This window comes from Synchiropus splendidus, chromosome 10 (assembly GCF_027744825.2).
Source record: "Synchiropus splendidus isolate RoL2022-P1 chromosome 10, RoL_Sspl_1.0, whole genome shotgun sequence".
Lineage (NCBI taxonomy): Eukaryota > Metazoa > Chordata > Actinopteri > Syngnathiformes > Callionymidae > Synchiropus > Synchiropus splendidus.
The window spans coordinates 10,019,212-10,044,858 of record NC_071343.1 but is presented as its reverse complement, the minus strand read 5'-3'; the positions used below and the strand labels follow the sequence as shown (position 1 = coordinate 10,044,858).

The window sequence follows — 25,647 nt, the reverse complement described above, 5'->3', positions numbered from 1 at the left end:
CCTTTCCGTTCAATGTTGGCACATAAAACCTGAGCGTCAAAAGTCATGACCACAAGTTTATTCTGACTCATCAGGGACTTTGGTCTTGTGGAGCCATAATAGAGGGAGGGTAAAGTAAGTCATTTGTCCTTCACCATTATACCACACTTTCTGGAAAAGGTCAGGGGTTACAGAGGGCTCTGTCTAATCCAAACTGGCATGAAGTGAGAGGTGGGGTTCACCCTGAAAAGGTCATCAGTTAATCACTAAGACACTAGCTCACATGCGCTCCCCCTAAGAGAGACTGTGCTTAACTACCTGCAGGACGGTGGTGATGTCTCCTTCCGATAACCCTTTGAGATCAAATACAAGGTGAACTCTATGTTGCTGTGAAATGACTATGAATGTAGGAAACCCATGTGCCACTCACTGTTACTGAGAAACCCACTTTAAAAGCATGATCATAACATTTGCAGATGAGCGAGCTGGAGACCAAAACTTGAGACCAAGACTTTGAGGGTCGAGACCAAGACAGAGACCAAACTAAATACAGAACAAAATTTATCTTTCTGTTCTTGATTTATTTTGAAAAAAAGTAGTTTCTTTTACTGTAAGAAATAAAGGTGTGTGTTAATATGACTAATAGACTTAGACCCTTGTTGGTCTTAGATCTGACTCTGTCTCGTACCCTTGATGTCTTGGACCTGGTCTCCGAATGCTCTGGTCTCTGTCTGGACTCGATCTTAGGTTCGGTGGTCTCTGCTACAACAAAGGCGGTGATATCTTTTAGGTCCAGAGAGTGGCAAATATAGAGTTTGTTTTAGGCAAAAAAGAGATGGCTGAAGGATCATGATGAGCTGACCAACCTGTTGGAACGTGACGGCCTCATTGGACCTTTAAAGCAGACATTCAGCATAAAATCTGGCAAACCAAAATGCGTAAGCCAATTGCGCTAAAAAGTAGTCCACTGGAGGACCTGAGGAACCAACTTCCAAGTAGAGGACATGCTGCCTGAGATCTTCACAGATATCTTTGACATGGAACTTTATCAGAGATGGAAAGTGTGACCCGGTTTCTGAACCTTTGTGACAGCCATCCTCTCTTGATACAACCACCTGAGCCAAAGCTTCGACAGTTCAAAAGCAGATCAAAAGGAGATCCTAATTCTACCGTGGCAAACTTAAAAGACTCATCGTACATTAAAGCATACGTCCTTTGGAGGGACTGCTTGTCAGCAAGGCAAACACCAGCGGAAAAATTGAAACCCGGCGCCACCCACAAGCAAAACAACACAAAAAGGGCTCAGACTAATAATGTAGTGCACAGAACAGCACAGCAGAGGTCTCAATAAAAACAAGGAGCAGGGAGGGAATGGCTTTTCTATGCTTTGCCAGACACGTGTTTTATAGCATTTTTATGAAGCTCTGTAGTCTGAAAAATACATGTAATTACACTATTATTACAGAGGATTATAAGTTAATCAACCTATTTTACTTCATTACCTTCAAGGTTCTAATTGTTAGATGTTGGTGCTATTGCTAGTGTTAAAATTAGCCCTTAAACTTGGGCCATTGGTGAAAGTAGAAAACAAGCTTTGACTGGTCACGTTTCTGAATTAAAGAGCTGGTTCTTTATTTCTTTGTTTCTGCTGACAGCCTGCTAACTACCAGCAATTAAAAAAAAAATCCAGCATATTAAATAAACGATTTGTTTGGATGAATTTTCTTCAGGTCGAATTAGTGTATGCTACCATACCAGCTAGCATGCTAACTAGCATCAGAGGTCGTCCAAATGTGAATTCATAAAAGTAGAATCAGTTTTTATTTTAGTCATTTATTTATTTGTGTCCAACATAGATGTTGCTCATTTGGAATTAACAAAATATGTTTTTGTTTCTTTGCTCTACAGTTATTGATTTCAATTCGTAGCTAGCATACGGTGGAAATATGCACCGTATACAAGACACAGATGAAGTAACTTCCGTTTACAGACGTGTTGTTGTTGCTGGAAACGGAAGGAAAGAAATGAAGCTGTGTATCGTTGTTTCACTGAAGGAGGTAATTTGGGGGAAATGAATCATAATCATGTCCAGATTTGGGAGTAAAGCAATGTTAAAACTCATCTGGATTCAAAGCCAAACAAGAGCAGGGCCAAATGAGCATTGACATCATTTACCAGAGAACTTGTGTAAACAGGCCCACAGAAGTTCCCAGACAGCTTAATGACCACAAATGAGCGGCTACTCTTCTAACTTGATTTTGGCTAATTCATTATGTCCATCTAGCGCCGTTCACATTCCAGGGATCTTGAGGTAAATCCAGTCACTTTCAGGACCTAAAATGACTTTACCAAATGATTTATTTAAGGTTTTTGCTTGAGCGAGCTTAACCCACTTTCCCTGCTCCTTTAGGGGGGAAACGGCGTGACTTGTTGCTCAGCACCGAATCTCTGGGGCCATGCATTATACATGGAGCCGCTCATGGAACCGACATGGCATCTTTCAATCGTCGTGTGATGCGAAAACCCCGCAGTTTGGGGTTGAAGAGATGTAAACAAATCCACGTTGCCATGTGATAAGTAAGGAAAAGCATCAGGCTGACAGTGAAGGAGCATCCTTACCCCGACTGAGCGTATCCACGGAGACAGATGTCAGCAGACTGGAGCATGCCTTGTCCACATCACATCCACAGGCCACCCAAGGTGGCGAGCACGGCGAGGAGCAGGGTCTCCACTATCTGGGTCAGTACTGCTGGAGTCATCCTTGTAGAGAAGGCTGTAGACGTCACGGGCCCACATGGAACCTAGCATCCGCTCACCGTCACGTCCTTCATCCGCTCCTGATGCTGCCGCTCCTGATCCAGACGCCAAGAATTCCACTGATGCCGAGGCGGGAGAAAATCCATGAGGATGTCACGTTCACCCCCCGACGGCTGGCGACAGAGGAGCGTCTTCCCTGGCTGGAGTCGAACCTGATCTGCAGGCTGTGGAAAAGACGCTCACTCCTCCTTCCCCTCCTCCTCCTCTTCTTCTGTGTGGCTCTGCCTAATTCACTGCTTTATCGCTCTATTTCTGTCTTTCTCTGATGCTGTTTCCACTTCAGCGCTCTCTCTCTCTCGCTCCCTCTCTGATTCTCAGCTGAGTCTCAGCGCCCAGAGGATGTTGAACATGTGCTGGGAGTGGGGGTTGGGGACTGCTGACTCCAAAGGTGGCACGATTACTCCTCGTAGGTAACATGCCAGCGCAGGATTATAGTTTGAAAACACACGTTCTCGTCCACTGAGAGTCGAGACCTGCTTTTATGCATTTAGCATGTGCAGGTATTTGAGCATGTAAACACGCTAATACTGAGGCGGATGATTCACTGGAGGGAAGGGATGGGCGTCAGAAACCGGTTCCCATTCAGAACCAATTCAAAATTCTCCGTTCATTTCTTTTTTTTTTTTTCGATTCCCGACTGTGAAGTCGCCGCCGTCAAGCGTTGTTTCTTTGGAGAGACGATGCGACTTAAGGACGATGTGTGAGTGACAATGAACAACCCTGAGCTAACAGCTACATTGACGGTTAGCATGGCGCTAACTGTTGTTGCTGTCAGAGGAAATTGATTTTTTTTTAATAACACGTCCGATTTGCGCTGATACCGTCCTTGTTTCTATTGTGATGTAACAAAGTGTCCCCTGTCTGTTTCTTCTGGAAGCATGTGTGGTTGCCTTGCACCGATGATAGTGGGCTACACTGAAGGCATCATGCTCGATGTCATGTTTATGCTGTTATGGCCAAAACATCTCACAGATAAAGCAAATGCCAGTCTCATGCCAGCTAGTGACATGCAGGTGAGGCTTCATGAAACAGTGTCTTTATTTTCAAAGCTCAGTAGGAGGTGCTCTTGGTTCAAAAATGATGTGAGGTTTCATTGGTCAAAACCAAGGATTTTAGAGTAGAGAGTGCCACCTACTGAGCTCTGAAAATGAGGGCCGTGTTTCATGAAGCCTCACCAGCCCATCACTATCGCACAACCATTTTAAAAGTGAAGAAAAAGAACCTTTTCTGCAGGGGGCGCCGTCCTTCTGGTGGAGGCTTTGCTCCATGAAGATGGTTCTGGCCTACTGACAGCGCAGCTCTACTCCCTCACCATGCTGGTCCAGAATGAAACATGCTGTTTAAAAATGAATTGAGCTTTTATTTAAATAAATGTCTGTAGCCTTTAGAGTGGAGAGTGCTGTCTTGTCGGCTCTGAAAATGATGACACTGTTTCATAAAGCCTCACCTGCCCATCCTAACCCAGGGAGTATTTCATGGATCCTTGTCCCCATAGGCTTCTGTTGCAGCGGCTCACTGTGGTTTGCACACCTTCCAATGGAATCCATTCCAGGACAGTCAAACCCTTTTTGCACATGGTCCTTTGGATCATCATCAGGCCACTAAGTGGATCCTGTGCCAGAGTGCAGGAACTACGGCTTCATTATCCACTCTGTTCTCTCCAAGTCCATTTGTGTCTGGTTTTGCCCAGCCATCAAGCAAAGATCAATTTACACCAGATGCGTTTGCGTTGTGTGGAGATAAGCAGTGATTCCAGCTGTGTCACATACCCAGCTGTGAATATACGCATGGCTTCTATGTCTGCTGCAGGAAGTGGAACACAGTAATAAAATAAAAGCATCAGGGTACTCAAAATAAAGTATATATATATATATATATATATATATATATATATATATATATATATATATATATATATATATATATATATATATATATATATTTTATATTTTATTATATATATTTTTTTTTTCTTTTTTTTTCTTACAATATTTATTAGTATTAATATTTCAATGTTGAGGAAAATGGGAGACGAAAGAATATTTGAATTGGTACTTGGAATTTTGACTGGTACTTAAAATTCAAACTCTGATTTTGAAGCTGTATTACAAATTCATATTCAATATCCAATGGCACAGATATACTTCCACTGTCTTTCAGGCTTGGAGTGGCCAAATCTTTCCTCCAGAACAAACAAGGATATCTCTGCAACCGAAGCAGATGCCGCGCCGTGAGAGGTTTTCTTCCGTGACTGATCAGATTTTCATGTTTCTACAGTGAATGGTTTAAGGCGGATGGGGAGTTGAAAGTGAGTGACAGCTCCGTGTTTCTCCCTACCAAGCAGTCACACAATAAGGATGGTTCGTATGTAGCCGGTCGCCATGTCCTCTAAAAGCATGGCAGGTTAGTTTAGTCTTTTATTTGTTTTTCTTCAACGCAGGACGGCAGCTTCACTCTTCCGCCCCGGGCAACACTGCATCTATCGGGAATCTTAATTTGATCTCAGCTGCAGATTTAAGATGTATTTCTTCATGACGCAGTGCATCTGCTGATATCTAGAATTGGCGTTGCAAATGCAAAGCACATCATTTCATTTCGGACTTTCATTTCAGATGTGAATCTGAGATAGCTGTTTATTGATTCAAGACTCTTGAAACGCACATCAGCAAGGCAGTTGCACCCGGTCCACCCCAATGTTTGCACTCGGATTGTATGCTGTTTTACTTTTGAAAAGCAAAGTGAGAGCGCAAGCATCACCCTCATTGACCACCTTCTGTCAATGGACATCTCAACTGTTGAATATCGGGATTTAAAAATATAGCGCGAAGCCGTGAGAGGCACCGTAGAGGGAGGCGGAAGACAAAAGGAAACCGTCAGCACATGATATTCTTTTCACCACGTCTTGCCACTTGACAGACAAAAGACGTGTTGCTCCACGAAAAACAAAAGAGCGAAGTGGTGGGAGGCCGCGTAAAGACGAACAAGCACTGCGGAGGAAACGGAGAAATCAGCAAGGAGGAAAAGAGAACGGAGCTTTGGAGTATTTATAGGAGGCCGGAGACTGATGTGAATAAATAAGCTCCTCTATTTCAGTGCTGTGACACATGGTTGCATCTCAGATGATACGCTGTCAGGCTAAGTCATATCAAAGGGACCCAGTGGTGCCGGCACACTAGCAATGCTAGGTGAAGCAGTAAACAGCATGCAGATCATGCAGGGACGTCACCGACAAAAGGGCTTCTCCAACGCCCTGTATCGGGGGGGGAAGTGAAAAAGTTGTTCGGAAAGTCACTGAGTCATTCACATCATCCAAAATTCAGTGGGTTTGAAAAAAGGACGCCTCATGAGCAGCTGAAATGTCCCAGTCAGGCAGGTCAACTGGCCTGTTTGAAGCCATTGGAATTGGTTTTTTGATGACTTCAGCAGGACAACGGACTTGAAAGTTACGTAATGTATCTGCAATGTAATGTAATCTGCAATTCAAATGTGCGTGTTGAGACTTTTGCCACGTTGTTAGCTTGCTGAAAATCCAGGGGTTTGGTGCAGCGAGCGTGTTCGTGCACTCTGCACGGCCAGGCAGACAAGCCGAACCAGAGAGCAGATCTATTTTCAGATCGATTTATTATTCCGACTATCGTCTCCACCTAAAGCCAGGGATCATAGATAAAAGCTGCGGCAGATGCCTTTTTCAAGATACCATGACACGCATTTAGAGACTCCATGGAGTCGAGTAATAGAAAAAGAGAGGTAGAGATGGATGAACAGCAACCAAAGGGTTCGTGTGTTGCTCGTCCCGTGGGGATGTGGGGTTCTCTGGGAGCCTTCAGGCAGATCTCTTCCCCACCAGCCGAGGTGTCTGTTCTTGCTGCAGTCCTCCAGCAAGCTATCCGGGGTTGGCGGGACTTCTATAAGCCGCTGGCACGATGAAATCAGAAGCTGGAGCTGGGGGTACGGTTCTCAGGGCCAAGTGGGGGGTTGAAACAAAATCAAATGAAGGGATGACACGGAGAGGGAAAATAGACTTGAAATAGACCTACTTTTTTTTTTTTACACAGTGTTTTGCTTGTGATTTTTTCATTCTAGTCAAAAAACACATTATCAACCCATCAACTGCAGGGAATGATTTAACGACTCCTATTTTATCAACAACAGTGCTCAAACAATGAAGATCCAAAGCTCCGGATTAAGCTGCTCACACTGAATAGTCCATTCCATTGATCCAAATTTTGCCGACCTTGGTGAACGGTCCGACGATACGAGGGAAAGTGATTTTAATGGGACCGTCATTTGTGCGACTGTAGCTTGTTTTGAGGACAGTCTGACTCATCCCTTTAGCTATTTCAGTCACGTTTCAGTTGAGGAAAACATTAACTGTAAATAAAGTAGTTACATGCTTATTACCTATTAATAACAGCAATTCCTATCTTGTACAGAGTGAAGTGTTGCTGTCCCTTCCAGCAAATACCCGCGCAAATAAGAGGTGTGTTTTTGATGGCATTTTTAATCTTAAGTGTATTTCACATTCCACTAGTTAGCACTGTTAGCATTTTGTTAGCAGTTTTCAAGTAATTTTTGGATTGCAGACATTTGGATTTGCAGATACTTTTGGGGATGACTTGTATACTTTTTCTATCAGCGTATGTTTGTTTCCGTCTACTATTTTGAGCTACTGGCTCAGAGCGACCCATAAGCAATTCCCACGCCCTGACGCAGAAGTGGATCGGTGCCTCTCAATCGGCGCTCAGCGTGACAAAGCTGAAATTCGGCCTGACTCCAAAAATAGTGGTCAGATTAGAATTTGGGTCAAATTCAAACTGAAAATCTCCGTCAGAGAATCTCGCATGTTCTTCCGCCAGGGTTCGCGACCGAGCTGACAGTAGGGATGAAGATCGTGCGGGAAGGTCGCCCTCCCTGACCAACTAGATTCCCACTTGAAGACTGGAAGCGTGCGACTTCCAGCAGCTTCCTTAAACTCTGGGTCGGTCGTGTGCCAGCGCGACAAACTGAATGTGCAAAAAGCAGCGATGCAGTTCACCAGTCACGAAGTGCACGACAGCACCAGCATAGAATGAATAAAAAATAAGACAGGTCGCTGACGTACCTGTAAACTATAAGGTCTCATTTGGAATGAGGGTGAGAGTGGGATTATTGATGCCCATGTAAACACTGAACAGTTAATCCTCCCTCATCAGATAATCGCCAGAAACAAACACGCAGCTGATGGTAGAGCAGGATTTATTTATTTATTAGATGCAATTGGCCGGTTTATTTTTAGTCGCACTCCTGGTGGGAGGTCGTCGGATTGAAAAGCAGATGCTTCTCACTGTTGGCTGACGGAAATTAGTCAAAACGGATTTTGTTTTTACAGAGAAAAAAAACCCCACGAGATTATTTTATGACTGTGAATTTAAACATGCAAGCCAGTGCATGGAGGCAAGGATACCTCTGGGCTTATGCTGTGACCTAGATTAAGCCTTGATGCTCCCAAGCCTGGCAGGCTGAGAGAGAGAGAGTGTGTGTGTTTGTGTGTGTGTGTGTGTGTTCATAGAGTAAATGTGTGCAGAAAAGCAAGAAAGACAGCAGAGGAAGAGGAAAGGACAATGTGTGAAAGAAAGCGATGGAGGCACAGAGTGGTACACATGAGATGAAAGCTGCATGGCTGCCATGCTTGTGTGACTAAGAGCCTCAGCTGGATGACACACAAAGACGATACAAGCGCGTGCGCTCGTGCGAAAACAGCCTCAAAAGGCATCCTTACATAACGCAGAATAAAAATTGCCCGACAAAAGGGTTGTAAACTGGAGCAGCGGGGCGATTAGCTCCCACTCTGGATTAAGATGATCCATTTATTGGCTCTGGGGTGTTTTGTACGTTTTTTTGCGTCACATTCCCGACCCACAAATCCATACTGCGATGTTCTTGTGTCAGAAAAGTGTGGCATCATTTCGCCCCACTTCATTTCTGACTGATTCAGTGGTGGATTTCTGCTCACGTTACCAAGCGTTTAATCCGTCGGTGTGGAATGGAATCGATAGGAAGGTGTAGTGAGAGGGTTGTAAAAATAGCAGCTTTAAAATCAATTTTGATTTTCGTGGAGATGTTTCACTGAAACAAGACCTCTGTTGGCACAACAGACGGCATTGAGCACCAGAGTTTCATGAATGAAAGAGTTTCATAATGATGAGGTTTCATGAAACACTCAGTAGATGGCACTCTCAGTTAAAAAAAAAAAAAGAAAGTGAGGTTTTGCAGAAATACCTTTTATTTTAGGGAAGAGAGCGCCATCTTGTGGGCTCTGAAAATGAGGACACTGATTCATGAAGCCTCATCAGCCCGCTTCATGAAACACTGAGCTCAGTAGGTAGCGCCTTCAGTTTAAAAAAAAGGGAGGTTTCACTGAATAGTTGTTTACATACAATTATTTTAAAGACAAGAGCACCAGCTAGTGGGCTCTGAAAATGAAGACACTGCTTCATGAAGCCTCACCAGCCCGTCACACAATGCAAGCAGCCGTATCAACAAGGTCGGACAAACTGGATATTAGCAACAGAGCACCAGATTTTGCTTGAAAATTAGAGGTGAGTTTATAGCAAGATACCTCATGTCAACTCTACCACTGAGGAACCCGAACATGAACTTCCTTTCGACTGACCTTCGGGGCCAAGATGGAGTGTAGTCAGAGCAGTGCACGGTCTTGGATATCTCAGAATTTCCAACCAAAACAGCTGTGGCCGTCCGGGATCCCCAAGTCCCCCGAGACAAGTCGTCTGGTTGAGAACACTCAAGTGTAGACCTTCCCATTTCCTTGTGACCCAAACTGGTATCAGGGACGCTGGACACCTCTGAGTGTTCCTACAATCCTATGGGAAATGATGGATGAACGGAAAAAAATCTGATGTTGTTTATTGTTTACTGCCAACTGTCCCAATTTGCCTTTACATCCGGATCCGACGCTGCTCTCTCCAGAACTCTGCAATGCCTTGAGAGAGTGCTAACTCTGCCAAAGTCCTGCACTCACGCGGGGTGAAGCCCACCAGAGCGGTGCCCTTCACGCTGACATCCTGCCGTGCTGCGAGCTCAGCCACTCTGCCGGCGATGAGGGATGCGGGGGCGTGGCAGTACAACTGTCCGTCTACACTGAACGACGGCCAGGGGTCACTCCAGCGGCTGGGTGGGCTTCCTTTCACGCTTTCAACATTACAGGCGATCTCCACGGCGCCCTCGTGTGGCAGAGCCAGCACCTGCACCCCAGGCAAGCCTCCTGGTGCAGACTCCCTGATAGCTGAGGCGATTTCCCGTCCCACGACCAGGTCTTGCGTGTCGATCGTGACGTTGCAATTCATCACGTAAGGACTTGCACCGACCCCTGCGGGACATCAAGGAGAACATGTGATAATAAAGCCGACTGACACGCTGTATCTCAGTCTTCAAACTTTAAGGGCACAGCTCACCGGTCAGACCGAAGCGCCTCTGTGGCAGCGGTCCAACGTCAGCTCGGATCTTCTCAATATCCACAGACTTCTTGAACCAGCCCATGTCCTTCCGCCTCTGCGCCAGCCCCCGCTGAAGAGGATCCGCCCAGCCGAAGAGGAAGGCGGCGGCACCGGGGACCCTGTCTGTGAGCCCTCGAGCCACCGCTGAGAGGTGATGGAAATGCCTTTATATTTTAGACATGTCATTCTATAAGTGGAATATTGTACTGATGACCTAATGCCCTGGCGTACACGCTCACCTCGGGCCTGCTCGGCACAGTCCTGGACTCCCACCTCCTCCCCCAGTGGATAAAAGGGGACCAGGTCAACAGCCCCCATGCAGGGGTGGACGCCCACATGCTGGCGCATGTCAAACAACAGGCAGGCTTTCTCACACGCCGACAGAACCGCCTCACCTGCAGCACAGACACAGGCGTGGACCATGACTGGAGATGGTGGGAAAGAACCTGTTCAGATCATTGAGTTTTGATCTTCTGCATGTTGGTGTCTCTTGAGACAAAAGTTCAACATTACGACTTCTTAAAACTTCCAGTTTGACGGGTACTGACCACTGCCGAAGATTTAACAGAGATTTTTTGTTTTTTTTTTAAATCATGGAGGAGGGTATTGCACCAGCAGCACGGTGGTCCAGTGGATAGTGCTGCACCCTCCCAGCAAGAAGGACACAGGGTGGGTGGATAAGTATGTTGCATTGGTTTCCTGTCGACACACGTCCCATATCTTTATACTGTGGTGGACTGGCGTCCTGCCAGTGGTGTTCCCCACGTCTTGCCCCAAGTAGCTGGGACAAGATCCTTGTTAACGGAATCTCTCTCTCAAAAATGAATGAGAGAATCCGAGTTCCTTTGAATCCGCTGAGCCTTCCACCAAAGTCCAAAGTCTCCGTTCCTCAAACTATTTTCCCTCTAATCACCATGTTTCTCCTCAAATTATCATTTTTAAACTGAGTTGAACCACTTCATAAGAATTATTCATAAAAGCGTTAAAATTAATAGAAACCCTGCACATAATTATTTGGAATTATTCCACCCCGAAGGATCGGGGGAATGTTTCCACTTCATTTGGACCAATGCAGAATTAAGTGGGGGAGAAAAAAGAAAAAACATTTGCAGTCTCAGACACAGTTATTGAAGAGAGAGCAAGACTTTTCTTTAATACTGTGGAGAAAAGGACAAAGACAACTCGGTCTGAACGCGAGTGAAATAGTGTGATCCCAAGGTGGCGCTCCAGGGTTAAGGTTAGATTGAAATCCAAAGATTTTAGAACGGAGAGTGCCATCTAGTGGCCTAGTGAAAATGAGGACACCGTTTCATGATGCCACACAAGCACAGCCGTTTCTTGCTATAGGCGAGTTTGGCGAATGCCTAGAACACCGCAGCCACCAGGGGGCGCCAAAGCCGCATGCTCAGCCTCTTTCAACTGTGGTTACGTGTTTATTCCACCTATTATATGCTGACAAATAAAATTAAATTAAATTAAATAAGCTGTGGTCTCTCTAAGAGAGTGGTCTCTCATATTACTGTTATTTACTTAAGATTTACTAAGCTTAGCGTGTTATATATAGGGTCCTAATGTGTTGTGCTAATGTTAATAATAATAATGAAAATAATATTATATGATTAAAAAAATACATTTTATGGAAATATTTTATGAGGCATGTTGCTGACTATTTTAGACTATTGCGGCAGTGGACCATTCTTATGAGTGATGGAAAGGAGTTGGCTGTGGAAGTCAAAAACCTGCCGCCTGATGACATGACTGCTCTTGAGTTCCTCACTTTTATCCGCAAAAAAACAAATCTGTGAATTGCCTTAAGAGTTGCCTGCACTCTGCCTGCGACTGTGGCCTCAGCAGAGAGGCGCTTCTCAAAGCTGGAGCTCACATCCATGGGACAGGATCACCACACTTGGTGTCACGCAGTAATCTGTATTAGCCATGACACTGGGATGCAGCTCTCGCCCATGACTTTTCAAATAAAAAAAACAATCTGTCCTATTTATCTACTTGTAATGATTCTTTTCCTTGTATTACAATATTATTTAATCAGTATAACTGGCCTTATTGGCTCAACTTCAGCTGTTTAATCTGACCTATTGCCTGTTTTGCTTCATCACTGTCCAACAAACTCGAGGCCCCCTAACTGCATCTTGCTTCGGGCCCCCACACAGCTAGAAACGGCCCTCCACATCGGCCTATCATGAAGCGGTGCTCTTCTAACGGCGAGTTACACATTGAAAACAAGACGAGAAAATGAAGTGCAGCACGGTCTTACTGATGTTTTCGAGCGGCGCCACGATGGTGATGACGGAGCGATTGTAGTCGTGGTCGTTGAAGATGTTGAGCACAGTGGTGTTGTCTCTTCTCACGCCTGCAGGGGGCACAGTTGTCACTTTCAAGAATCCCCGGTCAGAACTGCAGCGTGGTGCTGGACTCGCCTTCAGAGTGATACACGGCAGCGCTGGCCACCGTCTCCACCAGATGCTTCCTGCGAGCCTCGGACACGTTCAGAAGACACGCGACCAGCCGTCTGCCAAGTGTGGACGCCATGACGCTGCGTCTAGAAACTAAGGAAAAAGTTCCCAGTGCTGTAGTCTCTACAGACAGCAGAGCTGTGAGGCCACAGATGGTTTTCAACTGAACTGCTAAGTCAGCAGTGGATATGGAAAACAATTTACCTTGTCTCAGATGATTCTCTGAATAAAAATAAGGAATAACGTGGAATTAGTCGCAGCCAAACCAACCGTGGCTTCACTGCTGTGTATTTGCGCAACTCGTTCAAAGTCCAACTCGCTTATCTGACCGCTGCGAGATAAACGCCAGGACGTGGTTTGGGTTCACAAATGAATCAACCGTCACATAGTGACAATAACTAAGACAAAACACAAGGCTGATGCGTCCTGAAGTTTGGTTTTCTGCAGAGAACAAGACGCAAGACCAGCCAAACACTTCGTCACGTGGTTTACAGAGACGAGCATCACGTCAGGATGATTCACGTGTGTAACCACTAAGTATCCACAGCAACGCGCTATTGACAGTTTTTCTGAGAAAAGAATGAGGTCCACTGTTGCTTTCGCGTTTCATGTATCGTTTTTAAAACCTGATATCTTAATGCAGCTTTTAAAACATTTAATTCTTCATGTACGTATGCCGTCCATACACAGACATTTAAACTTAACATTTTATTAAAGCGCGACAAACCCGGAAGTATATTACGATCATTATCTCATTGCTTATGACCCCATCCCTCTTTGAAGCTGTCACGCTCACACATGCGCAGAAGCCAGTCTCCTGCTGGCGCATTAGCGAACAGCGCCTCTGTGTGGACGAAAGCGGCGTGTAACCGTCAAATCTAATCGCCAGGTTCCGGGTTCTGGCCCATTCTATTTTAATTCTAGCGACGTGGGTCACTAAGCGTCAGTTGGGTGTCGTTTATTTATACATACAGTGAGTTACTGTCTGTGGTATCAGCGATAATGTGATGCTAGCAACGCAGCTAACCGGCAGTGGCTGTGAGGATGAGGCGTCCGGACACGTTGGTTTAAGCGTCGATGAAAGTAGCCAGAGTTCTGTCGCTGGGTTTAAGCGCGATGGCTTCTGTGAGCCGAGCCTCATCCTCGGAGATGCCGGGGTTGAATCCGATGCTGGGGCTCCAGAGGCTGGCGGCGGTGCCGGGATCCGCCCCGGAGAAAGTCAACGACCTGCTCCTCCTCCGGCCCCGCGCGCCCGCTGAGCCTGAGCCCGCGGGCTCCAGCAGACATGCGGTGTTTTTCCACGGAGACATCCAGGTGACGCTCTCATGGCTGGACGTGTTTGTGGAACCATTTGTAATATAACGGTGTATAACAGTGTCTTGGAGTGTTTTGACGCACTGACATAAGTTCATTATCATTCCATAGAATGTAAAACTGGAACATGTCTTTCGTGTATAGTGGGCGTGTCACAACTGTGTTTACCTTCATGGCCACACTGACTTCTGCCTCCAGCTTCCTTTCAAACTAAAATCTACGCGGTTAATTTCAGTCCAGTACATACCGTGGCTTCTATTATTAATTCTGGACTTCACTTTCTGACAACTTTTAGGTTTCATTTCGATTTTTTTTAATTGTATTTTCACATTAAATGACCTATAATTTAACTTAAACCTTTGTACCTAGACTGCATGACTCAGCAGGTTCGGATAGCATTTAATTTCTGAAGCCAGTCTAATTCATCGCATCTGTCCGATTTCATGACTCAGCAAAGGTGTGACATCTCATTTCTGTTCCGCAGAACTTCCAGGACGAGATGTCGCAGCAGTCGGACGCGGCTCCGTGGCTGCGCTGGAGTCTGGAGCAGGTCGCTCTGACTCTGTCCAGTCGCTTCCCGGACCACCACGTGTGGGTGGTCCGCGCGTCTCGCATGTACCTGCACAAGTTCAGCTGCTACCACAACTTCGTTCAGAGTAACATGTTCGGAGCGCCGGAGCACTCGGAGTATCCGGAGGAGTCGGGGCTTGGAGCCTTCCACCACCTCAGGTAGTCTACTGAGTTTTCCCTCTTTATTTCTGCCGTTTAAAAAAAAAAAATCAACATTCAAACAGGATGATGAAAAAATGAGCAGTGAAACACAAATAAAATAATAAATAAAATAAAAAGGTTTCAGATTAGTGTAAAGAAAGTTGAGTGAGTTGGTCATAATGTTTTGGCCGCCAGGTGAGTTGACCAGCTGACCTCTCAGCATGTGAAAAAAAGTCAACTCATTGTGATGTTTTATGCTGACTCGCCACTCTCAGAAATCTGCTGAGCCATGGAATGCGACGCGCTGAACTGGCAGCCCCCCTCCTGCCTCCAGAGGGCGCCGTGCCAGCGGGGTTCTCCCTGGCGCTGGTGGGCTTCAGCAAAGGCTGCGTGGTTCTGAACCAGCTGGTGTACGAGCTGGCGGGGGCGCGAGCCGACCAGCAGATGGCACCGTTTGTACGCAGCATCTCCGACATGTTCTGGCTGGACGGCGGTCACCCCGGCGGCAGCGAGACCTGGGTGACGGACAAGCCGGCGCTGAGCTCGCTCGCCACCAGCGGGGTGAGGGTCCACGCGCACGTGACGCCGTACGAGGTGTGTGACCCCATGAGGGCGTGGGTGGGCCGCGAACACGCCCACTTCATCCAGACGCTGGAGGAACTCGGGGCCAGTCCGCAAAACACAGTCCACTTTGCCGACGAGCCGCCGTCAATCAGCAACCACTTCCGGGTTCTCCTGGAGTTCTGATCGTTTTTGGCAGGTTCGGAGCCGGTTCGGATCTGTGATGGTACTGAGGCGCCTCAACTGGGAGCACAGTGCATAATGGGAAACGTTCGGCTTTTATTTATTTTTGCTTATTTATCTAATCGTGACTCAGCAGAAATGGGGAAAAAGCTCCAAAATAAGTGAAACTTTATACCCTTGATTCTGAGACACGTTCTGATTATTATTACAGACACGGATGTAGAAAGGAATACTTTAGATTTTACAAGTAAGAAAAAAAATAGGAAATTACTAGAATAATAGTAAGTACCTAATTGTTTTCTACTTTGTCTCACTATTTTTTTTAAATCAGGAAATGGTGTTTGATACAGAATTGTGATATTTTATCTTGGATTTCTTTTCATTTTTATTTATTTTCTTAAACAGATGAGTTAATTTTAAGCTTGTACAAGCTTGCAATAAGTTCAATTTTTTGGTTTCAAATGATAAGAGGGCAAAATTCATATCCATATGATAAGTGCTCTCTATGCTAAATAAATGAATAAAATAATTCAAATGTGCTGCCATAGTCGAGGGCTTCCTGAACCCGAGGATGTTATTTATATTCACAGTTTAACATAGAACATTGACGAAACCAAAACGAACTTACATGAAAACTTTTCTGAGCATCCACAGCATTAAAAACGTATTATTCTCAGAGTTAGTGACTTGAAGTTTTGGACTGTCGTTGGCGTGTTCTGCTGTGGAAGTCTGGTTTGCACTTTGCTGAAGCTTCTGAATGTCACTTCATATCATTCCAGACTTGCTGCTTCTCAGGTTTGTTAAAGCACAGTTGAACCCTTGCGCACTGATGCGCTAACACTCCTCTGCTAACTCCGCTAAGCATGAAAGGCAAAGAAATCTCGAATCACTGCGCAACTCAATACATCCATACGCTCATGGACGTCTCCAGTCTGCGTGAATGTTGTTTGACTCAGCATGTGTGCATCATGTTTCACCTGCAGGGGGCGCAGTGAGCCACAAGAAAGCAGAGACAGGAAGGACATGTTCTATATCTTTAATGAGCTGCTTCATGTTGCCGAGTCTAGATATAAATATTAGCGTGATCAGAGTACAAACGCTCATTCTTTAAATATAAAATGCAAAATAAACAAACATCTCCTTTAAACTTGTGCTTTTTTTTTTTTTGGATGCTGTGACTCGAAAACACTCGTCTCCTTCAGGCAGCGAGAACAAACGTTGGCTGATGTCAGCGTGACTGCAGCAGCATCTTTAACACCATGGCACGAGTTGGGTTCAACTGTCACACAAACGACCAACAGCAGAGACTTTGTCTGTGCGCTACATCATCGATGACATCACCGCGCGCTCCACACATCCCAACACTGATCTGCTGCGACCCTGAAAACCACCCGTCTGAGTCGCCCCGAGGAGATTTTAGCTGTTGAGGAACTTTGCTACGAGATGCTGGTGACGGTCGTGCGAGCGCCTGAGATGAACAAGTCCAGTTCTTCAGGAATGCTGCGACAGTGGTGCCAGCAAGCGACGGCTACGGTTCAAACACTAGCTTTATTCAAATTTGGCACCAAATTTGGAAAACAACAGAATGTTTCATTGGAATACGACGGTCACGGCTTAAAACCACATTTCCCATAATGCCCTCTGGCCAACATCCATCTCTCATCCAAACCCTTCACTGCTCACTTTGCCAAACCTCTCTCCTCCACTTCTAAACATCCGCTCCTCTTCCCACTTTCCGTCTCCAAAGACTAACATTCCCAACTTTCCCGGCCGCTTCCCGTCTCGACTTCACAATAAAGACAAATATTCACATAAAAGTCCTGCGACATAAATAACAATAATAATCAGCACAAAAGAAAAACGGAAAAATCAAATGGGTCTCGGAATGTAGAACGACAAATATGGACTCGGGATTAAGTGCTAGTTTGTGTCCTGACAAGTCCCTGCAGGTCATCAGACCTGAGACGTTAGAACATTAGCGTGGTTCCATCACAAGTGTAGGTGGATCAGCAAACACTTGGAATTTGACGGAATGTACGAAAAAAAACACAAGCTTGGATCAGGTGAGTGCAACACGACGTTCCACAAGACGGAGGACATCACACAACCTGAGTATATCGCCAGACAAACGCGCAAGACTCGGACTAAAGTGTGCGATTTTTGTGCATAAAGTTTTATTACTGAGGTTATTTATTCAGCTTTCATCGTCATGAGTCATTTAAGTAGCTTTCTATTGTTGCATTGGTTTGGGATTTACGCCCTGTCGGAACGGCGATCGCAAGGTTTCGGATACGTTAAAACTCATCAAATCTAAAAACTCGAGCTAATTTTATAGCCAAATAAACAAGATCATCTTTTCAAGTAGAAATGCAGAAACGACCCGAATGCTTCGGTAGGAGAAAACTCACTCGGGTCATTACAAAGATAAACTAGCCACCTCAGACTGGAACAAGACACCAGAGCTGTCATGGCTGGGAGTTGAGCCAAGATGGCCGACATAAACAATGTATAACTCAATGTCCAGATCGATACACACAAGTTTACACTGAGGATTCTCATTCATGAGAATGGGTGGGTGATCGGAAGGAAACACCAAGTGTTAAGGGAACTGCAGAAGTGCAACTTATCAGCAGAACCGCTCAGATTTAAGGCAGGACTCGGGTTCTGGTGACACGACAAGTGCTGCATAGAACTACGGAAACTGAAACTACCTGAAGATCAAGAGAGCCCTCAGCAGGAGGGCCCCAGGAGCTGCGTCTCTTTGGTCTGAGAGGTTGAGGGGGGGGACGTGGGGTCGGGGTGCTGCTGGTGCTGCTGAGCTTGAAAGAACTTAAAAAGCTGACGCCTCACAGGTCTGAGTCCACAGTCGTCTCCTCGTCGAAGCGAAACCTCTTGGCGTGAGTGTGAGGAGACTCCAGGAAGTTCTCCTTGTCCTCCGGGTCTTCCGGCGGAGCGGCCCACTTGATGCCGCTGATCCGGATTCTGGCTGTGGTGTGGACCGGGTCGGGACTCAGGCAGGGATGCAGCTGCTGACTCAGCCATGGATGACACAGACACTCGGCTGCTGTCGGACGATCCCTGCAGTAGCACACGTTTACTTTTACCACAATACTGAAAACTTCTGCACAACCTCAACTTCCACAGGAGCTGGGCAACGAGTACAACGAGTACTACAGTAGGATGACAACACTATTCTCTGGCACGCTACAGAACACTAATAATACTCCAAGAAAACTTTACTCTCCCAGGTACTACTGAGTTGAGGAGAGTAACATGGATGGATACCACAATTATTATTACTCACAATGCAGAACAACTTCCAGTACTAATGCAGGACAGCAGTTTACTTTTGTTGTAGCAACAGTACTGTTACAGTATAGCTACAACTGCGGCTCCATGCAGTACTATAGCAGAAATTAACTCTATAAATACTGACACTAAAAGTATTTCACCAACTATTTTCAAGTACAGTTTTACTTCAGCAGCAGATGACAAACCTGCCATTATTAAGAACATAAACTGCCGCTTCATGTTTCCACTAATGCTAAACTCGCGGCTATCAGATTACGCCACATAATATCAGATTATGACTGGTGTTATTGGACTCCCATGGAGGAAGTGACATCACAACAGCACTTACTCAGGTGCTTTGACCAGCAGCTTGCGGATGAAGTCGACCGCCAGCTCCGACACTCTGGCGAAGGAGTCCCGGCTGAAGTCCACGTTGACCTGCGACACGTTCAGGTACGTCTCCTGCTTGTCATCGCCGGCGAACGGAGACTCGCCCGTCACCAGCATGTAGGCGATGACGCCGACGCTCCTGACACGAACGCACCAGACACACACATTAGCACCGATGCTTCCGTCAGCGATGGGCCTCACCGGAACTCACCAGAGGTCGGTTGCCGTGGTGATTGGCTCGTAGTTGAGGATCTCCGGAGCTGCAGAGAGGAGGAGAACCATCACGTCACTTCACCGTGCCTTTGCTAATGGCTAAAACAATATCACAGCAGTGACAAAAAAAAACCTGACGTCAAATGAAAGACGTCCAGAGAAGTTCACTCAAGGATAAAACGTGAACAGAGGCGTCAGTTTCCTGTAAAAGCACTGCTGGCGATGACTCACCAACATCAATGAGTAACACACCAAAAGAATAGTGTTTAATCTTTAACACCTAGTCAACTCACCGACATATTCAGGCGTGCCCAGGATCTCCCTGAGCTCACCAACGGCACCGAGCCTGCGGGCCAAACCAAAGTCCACGATCTTGATGTCTCCCAGTGGACTGAGGCCAGTGAGGAGGATGTTCTGAGGCTACACACACACATATATAAACAAAGTCAAACTGAGTTTAAAGTTTACGTTTAAACAACAGAAAACACTTGATTGTACAAGACCAAGGGAACAATGTCAACAAGAGGCGAGGAGCCGTGAGTAACACAAAACCACTCATCATTATGCAACTTTGGTCTCGGAGAACAGGATGTGTGAGTTCAGACCTTGAGATCGAGGTGGACCAGACTGCTCTGGTGAAGGTGCTGAACTCCCTCCAGAGTCTGTCGGATCAGTCGAGTGATCTGAGGTTCCGGCAGCAGCTCGTCAGAAACGCAGTGGTCAAATATTTCTCCTCCTGCAGCGCTGGAACACATAAATATTGAGAGTCACTTTTCAGTAGAGCACAACAGAGGCTGCAGGAAATAAATGCAAGCAGGACCCGGAGGCCGGCAGAGAAGGAGGCAAGAGACTTGTCGCCACCTTACAGCCACATTAAACTGCTTTATTTCTGGATGTCTCAACAGAGGCCAGCTGTGCCCTATGTCCAACAGGGGGTGATCTGAAAAGGTGGGTCTCTCTAGATGGCTGAGGTTTCTAGAGCAGTGGTCACTGCAGACCGGTCAACACTTGACAATTGGAACGTGGACCGGGGGTATGAAGTTGCCACCTTGACCTCTCATATAAGGCGTCTGCATGTTTGTTTGCCCGCTAAGACTCACAAACTCTCCTCCTCTCGACCGGTGCCCTTACGCTCTTGGACTCTGGTCGCTATGGTAACGTATAAACATGCCTTTAAAATAGCATACAAGTACAACACAAAACCAAATGTGAAGTGCGTGAAAATATTAACTATAACCATATTGTCAATCAATGGGATCCCTGAGCTTGTTTCTCTGCAACTAGACGGTCCCATCTGTGAGTGACTGTAGACGACCGACATAAATCCATATTTCAAGTACGACTCCTAGTATTGTTTGTTACTGTTAACTGTCTACTTCTTGGTCATAGTCATAGGCGCTTCCATCTCTTCACTGAACCTTTTCCCCTTCGCAAAGAAAGAGCTGTTTCCTACTCATTTTGCAAGCGTGTGGGTTAAATTATGGCTCTCAAATGACCGAAACTTAAGAGAGAATCCAGTGATTTTTCAAAATAAAATGTTTTTCAAAATAAAAGATCCTTCAGACTCAGATCATAGACAAAACAGAAATAATTTATATTTCTTGTGCGGCCCGGTACCAATTGATCCACGGACCGGTACCGGTCCCTGGCCCAGGGGTTGTGGGCCAACGTTCTAGAGCACTGTGCAGGAAGCGCATACGTCAGATGTACGTGGTAAATGACTCAGTTTGTCGTCACTGATGGTGAGGAAACACAGCCTATTGGTTCTGTAAAGCAACATCCCAGTTGCGCCCACTAACACTTCATCACAGGAAATTACTGGTTAAGAAATCATGTCCAATCTAACCCTCTAGATTTTATAATCTAGGACTGTCTGTTGTCAGGAATTCTCCACAGGAGGTGAGACCCAAAACAAGCTCAGCTGTTTCAGTCTGGTTTTTAAAAGTCTCCGCAGCAAGAGGTCGAACAGGCGGTCGGTTCCGGAGGAACCAGTTCGACGAGAGAGAGTCAGCAGTTTCATGAGAGCCTCCAGACTCTGGGAACTTTGTACGCAGCAACATCGTGTTTACTGTAAACAAACATCAGCTGGTCTCCATGACAACCATAGGTTTCTGCTTCAGAGAACACAGTGGTCCAACTCACTATTCCAGGAGAAGCACGACATCATGGTCCGTCTCGTGTGCGGCGTGCAGGTTGACCACGCGGTGGCTGTGGTGCACAGCTTCCAGCACCGCCATCTCATGAATGATCTCCGCCCGGCAATCGCGACCCCGCCGGCGTTTTCTCAGGAACTTGGCGGCAAAGACTTTCCCGGTGGCCTTCTCCACGCAGCGCTTCACCACTGCAAATTTACCCCTGAGGAACAAAACCCAAGTCAAATATTGTGCTCATAAATGTTCATACATATCGATTACAGTCATTTAATTTGAATAAATGCATATATATTTTGCATAATTTGGGATTATTTCCTTATTATTTTATAATTTACATAATCATTTAAAAAAATAGTTCACTATAATATAGTTCATTTGACTAACATCAACTTCAAAATTGATATCTTACTTTTGCTATATGACACTTGAAAAAAAGAGGTTAAAGACACTGCTATTCCTCTTCAAACTGACATTATATTCCAGCTACACTTCAACTGTCATTGTTTGTATTCTTGTATATTTTATTTTTTCCAAGTTATACAAACAAATAAAAAACAAAAAGTCCTACAGTATAAGCACATGTTCGAAGTTGAGCTGGGAAAGGTTCAATATTTGCCAATGTGAAGTTGAGAAAAGTTTCTTTCAGGGTTTCGGAAATTTACACACAAACACACACACACACATTTGTCGTTGTGTAAGAGGAAAGTTCCATGTTTGTTTACACACAGTGCAGCGCTCCAGGTTGTTTTACAGCATTTCGCGTGTGACGAAACGAAGAATTAATCACGCAAAAACTTTCTGAAAACTTAATATTCCTCTGCACACGGCACTCATTTTGCCCAGTAAATACTGTGTAAGTAAAATCTTTTCAGATACTAAACTTGTAACCAGTGATAAGAGTAAATAGAAAGCACTATGTGACAGTTTTGTTCAATGGAATCATCGATCCTACAAGTTCAAGGCTTTGAACACATGCATCTGTGTTGGCATCACACGAGCGCTGTTCACTCAAATCCTTGGCACTTTGCTGATGACATGAAATCATGACTGGACTTGTGTCTCACAAGCACTATGAGGAAGTGGATGTCAGACGAAACTTCAAACCTAAAATGTCCAACTTTGCAGATTCACACATTTGAAGCAAATTCAGGTGCGATAATCGAATATTAAAGAATGAGGACAGAGAAGCGGCACTTCTGCTTTGGTGGTGTTCTTGAAATTGCCAGTCCGCTTCCTGTTTTTGAAACTCAACTCTATGCTCAACTCAGTGTCATTTCTTCTTTTAAAAAAGTCTGCCGGCCATATGTGCATGTTTCCTTCCTGCTGTTTTGAAAAGCAGAGTTACACACTTGACGCATGACCTGTAACTGAAGACACACCTCACTGACTCAAGGATCTGCTCAACAAAAGCAGTACACACAAGACAAAGGTCGTCTGCCGCTCTGTTGTGCAGTTACGGTGGGATGAGCTCATGGTCCAGAGTCCGAAACACTTCGAATGCAACGTGATCTTTTCATTCAGTTGAAATCAGAAATGTCAACAGATGACGTCAAACGCTGTTTTACTGCCGGCACCAAAGGTGAACCCTACATAGCTCCTGGTGTGTGGACAACCAACTGTGACTTTTGTTCATTCGGGAATCTCAGCTCATATGAAGGGAAAGTAACTTCGCTCACCATGATTTCATTCAAAATTCGCTCAAGTTTTATTCTTACACATCAAGTGCAGTAACATTGTGACCGCTTGTTAGTTTGGCAGGGAAAAGGGTTAGCGTGGACGCAGCCACATCTCAGCATCTTCAGTGCGCCAAAGATAGTTGCATCTCAACACAGCCATGTCCCTTCCTCACACCTTTAAACTAAGTTGTTTTTCTTCTGTTTTATACAAATGACAGGGGGAAGAAATGCACAAAAGGATGAAACGCATAGGCCATCTAAAAATGACAATAATTGAATATTTATAATCCGCAACATACTACATATAATGGAGAAAATAAGGTAACAATTCTACTATATCTAGAAAAGTAAAAAGTCAATTTATAAAACTGCACACTCCCTTATACCGTATGTGTATATATAATTGAAAATACAACGTAATGTAGCATAAGAAATTCAAGGAATTTAGTATTAAAGATCAGTGAGGCATAATACTTCTCTTGAAAATATACAGCTTCATCCCCACCTTAAAAATGAAATGATATTAAAAATTAGTAAGTAAAATAATAAATATTGTAAAATATATTTTAGCTCTTCGGGAAAAGACAACATTTACATATGCTTACAATATAGTCACAAAAATATTTAACGATGTTTCCAGGGCTGTAAAGAATTACCTTTAAGCTGTAGTTTACACAGAATTTTACATGTGTATGCATATATAATTTTGAGCAGTGCAGTCATATCAATTGTAAATGATTTCTGTAATGATAAACTTGCTGCTCCAAAAATAAATAAAATAAATGTAATTACACTTAAATAAAAAAAAAAATGCACTGCACAGTTTTCATCTTCTTTTGTTTACAACACTTAAAAGAAAAAACTTAAAATTTTTCTAGAATGATGTTAACAAGTAGTGGTTGACAACTAGTTTTCTGGTTTTACCAGATGAGCGATGACTGGAAAACGTAATTAACGCTATGTCAACATGGATGAAATGCAGCTCACCATTTTAAACATAAGGAGAATGTTTAAATGCAGAGGAATATTCCTGCATAAATGAATGAATACATCTAAAATGAAAAATCTTTCATATCATGACGTCTCTGAACAGTAAGAGCACCATCTAGATGAATAACACTCAACAACATGGACGAGCTAAAAAGAAAACAGCCTCAGAAACGAGGTGAAATAGTGACATTACAGAGCAGCTACGGATCAGGAGCATTTGCATGGTGGACGTCAACACCAGACATCAAACATGAAACTATTGTTTTTAATCGAATGGATTTATGTTGACACGTGAAAAACTAGGGATTTGGTCAAAATAGATGCACAATAATTTAATTTCAAAAGAGGTTGTTGCGAATTTCCGTGGTTTCTGGATGTCAACAGACTGGAGTGGAATCTACATGAAATATGGCTGGAGATTTTAATCCAGCGCAGACGATTAGTGTCCGGAAATTGAAACACCGGTCACTCTAATCCAGATTAATACTTGATAGGATATGAAACTGGAAAAAATCCAGTCGTGTGTTTTGCAATGGTGTATTTTTTTTTACCTCTTTAAATGTAACATATGTGCAGCAGGGCTCGCGACCGGACTCACCTCCCCAGTTCCCCGGTGATTTCGTACACACTTTCCAGCGGCTCCGGGCTGATGGGGGTCAGGATTTCTCCGAGGAGCCCCGCGGAAAGTCCGCTCCGACTGTCCAGCCGTCTCCGGGACATGTTCCTCTTCCGTCTGCAGCCCTTTTCCTAGCCGAGGCTCACTTGAAGCAAATACAGAACCGGAACCAGCGAGGTAGCTACCGCTAGCACCGCCGGTTTAGCAACCTAGCTCGTCAACGTCGCCACTTCCAAAGTGACTCGAAACGATTTTTAACAACTTAACAAGAGCAAGAGGTTCCACGACGCCGACGTAAACTACTGGTCCCATTTAGCGGACTGGGCGAGCTGCATCTACCGGCTCCAGACGAGTGGTTAAGTGAGTTTGTGTCGACCGCTTCGGTCATTTTTACATCCCTCTTCTGTTTGACACTTTCTGGACACGTCACCGCAGTGCGCATGCGCAGCAGTGGTGCGTTTGCGATTTGAATTTGGAGTTTCAGTTGAAGCTGACGGACTTTGACCCGAGAGACCAGATGTTTATTTACACGAATGTCATTACTTGTTATTCTGCCTGAATTCTTTAATACTTTGTTCTCTAATAAAGGTACACTGACAAAACTGTCGATTGATACATTATGTTTTGATACCTGAGTTCAGTGAAGTGACATCTATTTTGTATGAATTTTGACTGCCATACTTTAAGAAGGTAAACCTTTCCTATTGTTTTTATTTTTTTTCTTCTAGTTTGTTCCTTTTGCACTGTTGTAAAATAAAAAAGTATGTAAAATATATTTTTCGAATTAAA

At 44.8% G+C, this 25,647-nt stretch overlaps 4 protein-coding genes across 10 annotated transcripts in view; 1 reads left to right on the top strand and 3 right to left on the bottom strand.

Annotated features, from left to right (window-relative positions):
• Window positions 1–3,136, bottom strand: part of LOC128765612 (nck-associated protein 5-like) — a 56,724-nt gene extending 53,588 nt beyond the window's left edge. For 3 of the 5 annotated variants that reach the window (XR_008415906.1, XM_053876419.1, XM_053876420.1), the window contains exon 1: window positions 2,599–3,134. The gene's annotated coding sequence lies outside the window, so the exon portion shown is untranslated. Of the gene's footprint in view, window positions 1–2,598 lie in introns of all 5 variants that reach the window. The other 2 variants (XM_053876417.1, XM_053876418.1) reach the window with 2 other exon arrangements.
• Window positions 3,137–8,066: 4,930 nt separating this feature from the next.
• ftcdnl1 (formiminotransferase cyclodeaminase N-terminal like 1) lies at window positions 8,067–13,998 on the bottom strand. Of its 3 annotated transcripts, none has more exons than XM_053877362.1 (6): window positions 13,788–13,998; window positions 12,725–12,853; window positions 12,562–12,657; window positions 10,529–10,714; window positions 10,248–10,433; window positions 8,067–10,162 (listed from the first exon to the last, which is right to left on the bottom strand). In XM_053877362.1, the coding sequence occupies exons 2-6, from the start codon at window positions 12,834–12,836 to the stop codon at window positions 9,732–9,734; spliced, it is 1,011 nt and encodes a 336-aa protein (XP_053733337.1). In that variant the 5' UTR covers window positions 12,837–12,853; window positions 13,788–13,998; the 3' UTR covers window positions 8,067–9,731. The 3 variants fall into 3 exon arrangements, with proteins under 3 accessions (XP_053733337.1, XP_053733336.1, XP_053733338.1); XM_053877361.1 differs by lacking the exon at window positions 13,788–13,998 and adding an exon at window positions 12,965–13,482; XM_053877363.1 differs by lacking the exon at window positions 13,788–13,998 and adding an exon at window positions 12,965–13,469 and having other exon boundaries at window positions 8,071–10,162; window positions 10,529–10,684.
• c10h2orf69 (chromosome 10 C2orf69 homolog) lies at window positions 13,599–16,671 on the top strand. The gene is made up of 3 exons (XM_053877364.1): window positions 13,599–14,074; window positions 14,559–14,803; window positions 15,061–16,671. The coding sequence occupies exons 1-3, from the start codon at window positions 13,838–13,840 to the stop codon at window positions 15,530–15,532; spliced, it is 954 nt and encodes a 317-aa protein (XP_053733339.1). The 5' UTR covers window positions 13,599–13,837; the 3' UTR covers window positions 15,533–16,671.
• On the bottom strand, window positions 16,536–25,278 carry stk17b (serine/threonine kinase 17b (apoptosis-inducing)). The gene is made up of 7 exons (XM_053877360.1): window positions 24,841–25,278; window positions 21,566–21,778; window positions 20,029–20,167; window positions 19,717–19,843; window positions 19,422–19,470; window positions 19,170–19,349; window positions 16,536–18,607 (listed from the first exon to the last, which is right to left on the bottom strand). The coding sequence occupies exons 1-7, from the start codon at window positions 24,960–24,962 to the stop codon at window positions 18,376–18,378; spliced, it is 1,062 nt and encodes a 353-aa protein (XP_053733335.1). The 5' UTR covers window positions 24,963–25,278; the 3' UTR covers window positions 16,536–18,375.
• Window positions 25,279–25,647: the final 369 nt, after the last annotated feature.

Excerpts from the sequence above, each read along its gene's own strand:
- ftcdnl1 (XM_053877362.1), bottom strand. The coding sequence starts at position 12,836 with ATGGCGTCCACACTTGGCAGACGGCTGGTCGCGTGTCTTCTGAACGTG. Across the intron at positions 12,658-12,724 it reads TGCCGTGTATCACTCTGAAG|GCGTGAGAAGAGACAACACC; the intron begins GCGAGTCCAGCA and ends TGCCCCCTGCAG. Across the intron at positions 10,715-12,561 it reads GGCGCCGCTCGAAAACATCA|TCATGGTCCACGCCTGTGTC; the intron begins GTAAGACCGTGC and ends CACCATCTCCAG.
- stk17b (XM_053877360.1), bottom strand. The coding sequence starts at position 24,962 with ATGTCCCGGAGACGGCTGGACAGTCGGAGCGGACTTTCCGCGGGGCTC. Across the intron at positions 19,844-20,028 it reads TGGTCCACCTCGATCTCAAG|CCTCAGAACATCCTCCTCAC; the intron begins GTCTGAACTCAC and ends GTGTGTGTGTAG. Across the intron at positions 18,608-19,169 it reads CTGCTGGTCAAAGCACCTGA|GGATCGTCCGACAGCAGCCG; the intron begins GTAAGTGCTGTT and ends GTGCTACTGCAG.
- c10h2orf69 (XM_053877364.1), top strand. The coding sequence starts at position 13,838 with ATGAAAGTAGCCAGAGTTCTGTCGCTGGGTTTAAGCGCGATGGCTTCT. Across the intron at positions 14,075-14,558 it reads TTTTCCACGGAGACATCCAG|AACTTCCAGGACGAGATGTC; the intron begins GTGACGCTCTCA and ends TCTGTTCCGCAG. Across the intron at positions 14,804-15,060 it reads GGAGCCTTCCACCACCTCAG|AAATCTGCTGAGCCATGGAA; the intron begins GTAGTCTACTGA and ends CGCCACTCTCAG.